This window comes from Uranotaenia lowii, chromosome 1, assembly GCF_029784155.1.
Source record: "Uranotaenia lowii strain MFRU-FL chromosome 1, ASM2978415v1, whole genome shotgun sequence".
Classification (NCBI taxonomy): domain Eukaryota; kingdom Metazoa; phylum Arthropoda; class Insecta; order Diptera; family Culicidae; genus Uranotaenia; species Uranotaenia lowii.
In genome coordinates, this window is record NC_073691.1 from 55,332,392 (window position 1) to 55,334,521 (window position 2,130).

Genomic DNA, 2,130 nt, shown 5'->3' on the forward strand with positions numbered 1-2,130 from the left:
ACATTCTACAAAATGAAGCCGTGTTTTTTGGCTTCTGAACATACTAAAAATATTTCCAAAAAAAAATCATCCATATATTAAAATTAACGATTTTGTAAAAGTTGTCAAAAACACCACTTTTTCCAACAAAAAAACTGATTTTAAAAATCATCCATAACATGTGTAAATAAACTTTTTTCTCTTTTTTCCGTTGGTTTTGTGTGATTTGAATTATCAAAATTATAGAAAATTTTGAGATTTTTTGATACGCGAACGGATAAAAATCACTTTTGAGCGGTACAAGTGCGTGGAATGTGTCCTATGTGTTTTCACTTGCCCCAATAAATGGAACAAATGTATACTATATTTCTTTTTGTCAACATAACTAATATTTATTTTTTTAAAATTACTTTTTTTCAGAAAATATGAAAGTTGAACTGTGGTGATATTCTTTTGCATTTGCCCCGGTGCAGGTACTATCGGCTTCTGAGAAATTTTGGGGACAAAACACTAGCGCCAAAATAATATTGACGAATTAGACTTTAACCATTAATTCGAAAATTTTAACAGCATGCTTTGGAGTTTTTGTTTACACCACAATCGATGAAGCTCCATTATTATTTTTTCCGTTTGGGAGTGATTCAAGTTTCGATGAAATCTGGCAGCAACGTTCCGGACTTCAGCGCTTCCCGGGAAAAGAATGATCTGGGCTTCCTGACGTTCGATCTCAATAAATTGTTCAACTGGAGTGTGAAGCAACTATTCTTGTATCTGACGGCCGAATACCAGACGGAACAGAACGAGCTCAATCAGGTGGTCCTGTGGAACAAAATCATCCTGCGAGGCAAAAACACTTTGCTGAACTTCAAGAACATGATCACCGAGAACTACTTCTGGGACGATAGCAATGGGTTGAAGTGAGTTTCGAACTTTTAAAAGATTTTTGGTTTTCAATCTGAAAATTTGATTTTGTGTTTCAGGGGCAACAGAACGTGACGACGACCCTTTCCGGGAACATCGTTCCAAATGCAGGACTGATTCCGAATGTATTTGCTCATGGACATCATTGGTTCAAGTTCTCGGAAACCTTCATGCTGCTCTAAAGAACTACAAAAATTATTTCAAAAAAGCTACCAGAATTTATCGGTGATTATAAAAAAGCTCAAAGAAAAACGAATCGATACTAAAATAAACCACCGAAGGATTCGTTTTCCGCCGAACTGCAGCTGACCATGCAGCTTTCCCATTTATTCCATTCTAATAAATTTGATTTTTGTTTGCAAATTTGAGCTGCCTATCTTAACATGATCAATCATCAATGAAAAACCATCTGCAGGAACATCTGCTTTAAATGATCCCTAGAACCGTATGCACTTATTCCTTATTTCTTCAATTATGTGTGTTCAGTTGAAAGGAGAAAATGTTCGAAATAAAACGAAATTTGAAATTATTTGTTTTCAATTTTCTCCAGAATCTGCCCTATTGACAAACTCAGTGTTCACCGATGCCTCGCTTGAACGGACAGCCGAAAGAAATCCATTCCATCCAACGAACCAGGCAAAAAAAAAGTTGAGCCAAAGTTTCTTTCCACAAAAATCTTGTTTGGGTAAAGTAACGTTCGTTTTTTTAATGTTTACGTAGTTTTGTTGGTCGCATGAAAAACTTGCTCGTTTTTCAACTTGCATGCAAGTTTAAAGCTTGAAGACTTTTTCGCTAAGTGGCAGCACCGTAAACAAACGTATCGATGTCCCAGACTACTTATTCGAAAATCTATGCAGCCGGGTATCTTGATAGAATATAATATCTTTGCCCGGTGTTTCATTTTTGAAATGTACTCATGAAACCCTCGAAGCCTGAACAGATTATTTCATTTCGATCAATTAAATTTTAAAAAATCTGCTTTTCAATTAAATATTATTGAATCTTAAAAATATTACATAATCCTACTTAAATCGCAGATCACCACCAACAATGTTCAGGTAATTTTGAAATCAGAACATCCCAATGATTCAATTAGAATCTTTAAAATAATGGGTGGCTATCAATGTGGTACAAAGAAGGTGATGAATAAACACGCACACTATTACAGAACTCGTTATTCAAAAAGTACAAATGTAAACAAAGCCTACGTCATATGCCAGGATGTTTATG

At 35.1% G+C, this 2,130-nt stretch overlaps 1 protein-coding gene across 1 annotated transcript; it reads left to right on the top strand.

Annotated features, from left to right (window-relative positions):
* The first annotated feature begins 462 nt into the window (after positions 1 to 462).
* Positions 463 to 1,388, top strand: LOC129753225 (signal peptidase complex subunit 3-like). Its single transcript, XM_055749026.1, has 2 exons — positions 463 to 896; positions 960 to 1,388. The coding sequence occupies exons 1-2, from the start codon at positions 583 to 585 to the stop codon at positions 973 to 975; spliced, it is 330 nt and encodes a 109-aa protein (XP_055605001.1). The 5' UTR covers positions 463 to 582; the 3' UTR covers positions 976 to 1,388.
* Positions 1,389 to 2,130: the final 742 nt, after the last annotated feature.

Excerpts from the sequence above, each read along its gene's own strand:
- LOC129753225 (XM_055749026.1), top strand. The coding sequence starts at position 583 with ATGAAGCTCCATTATTATTTTTTCCGTTTGGGAGTGATTCAAGTTTCG.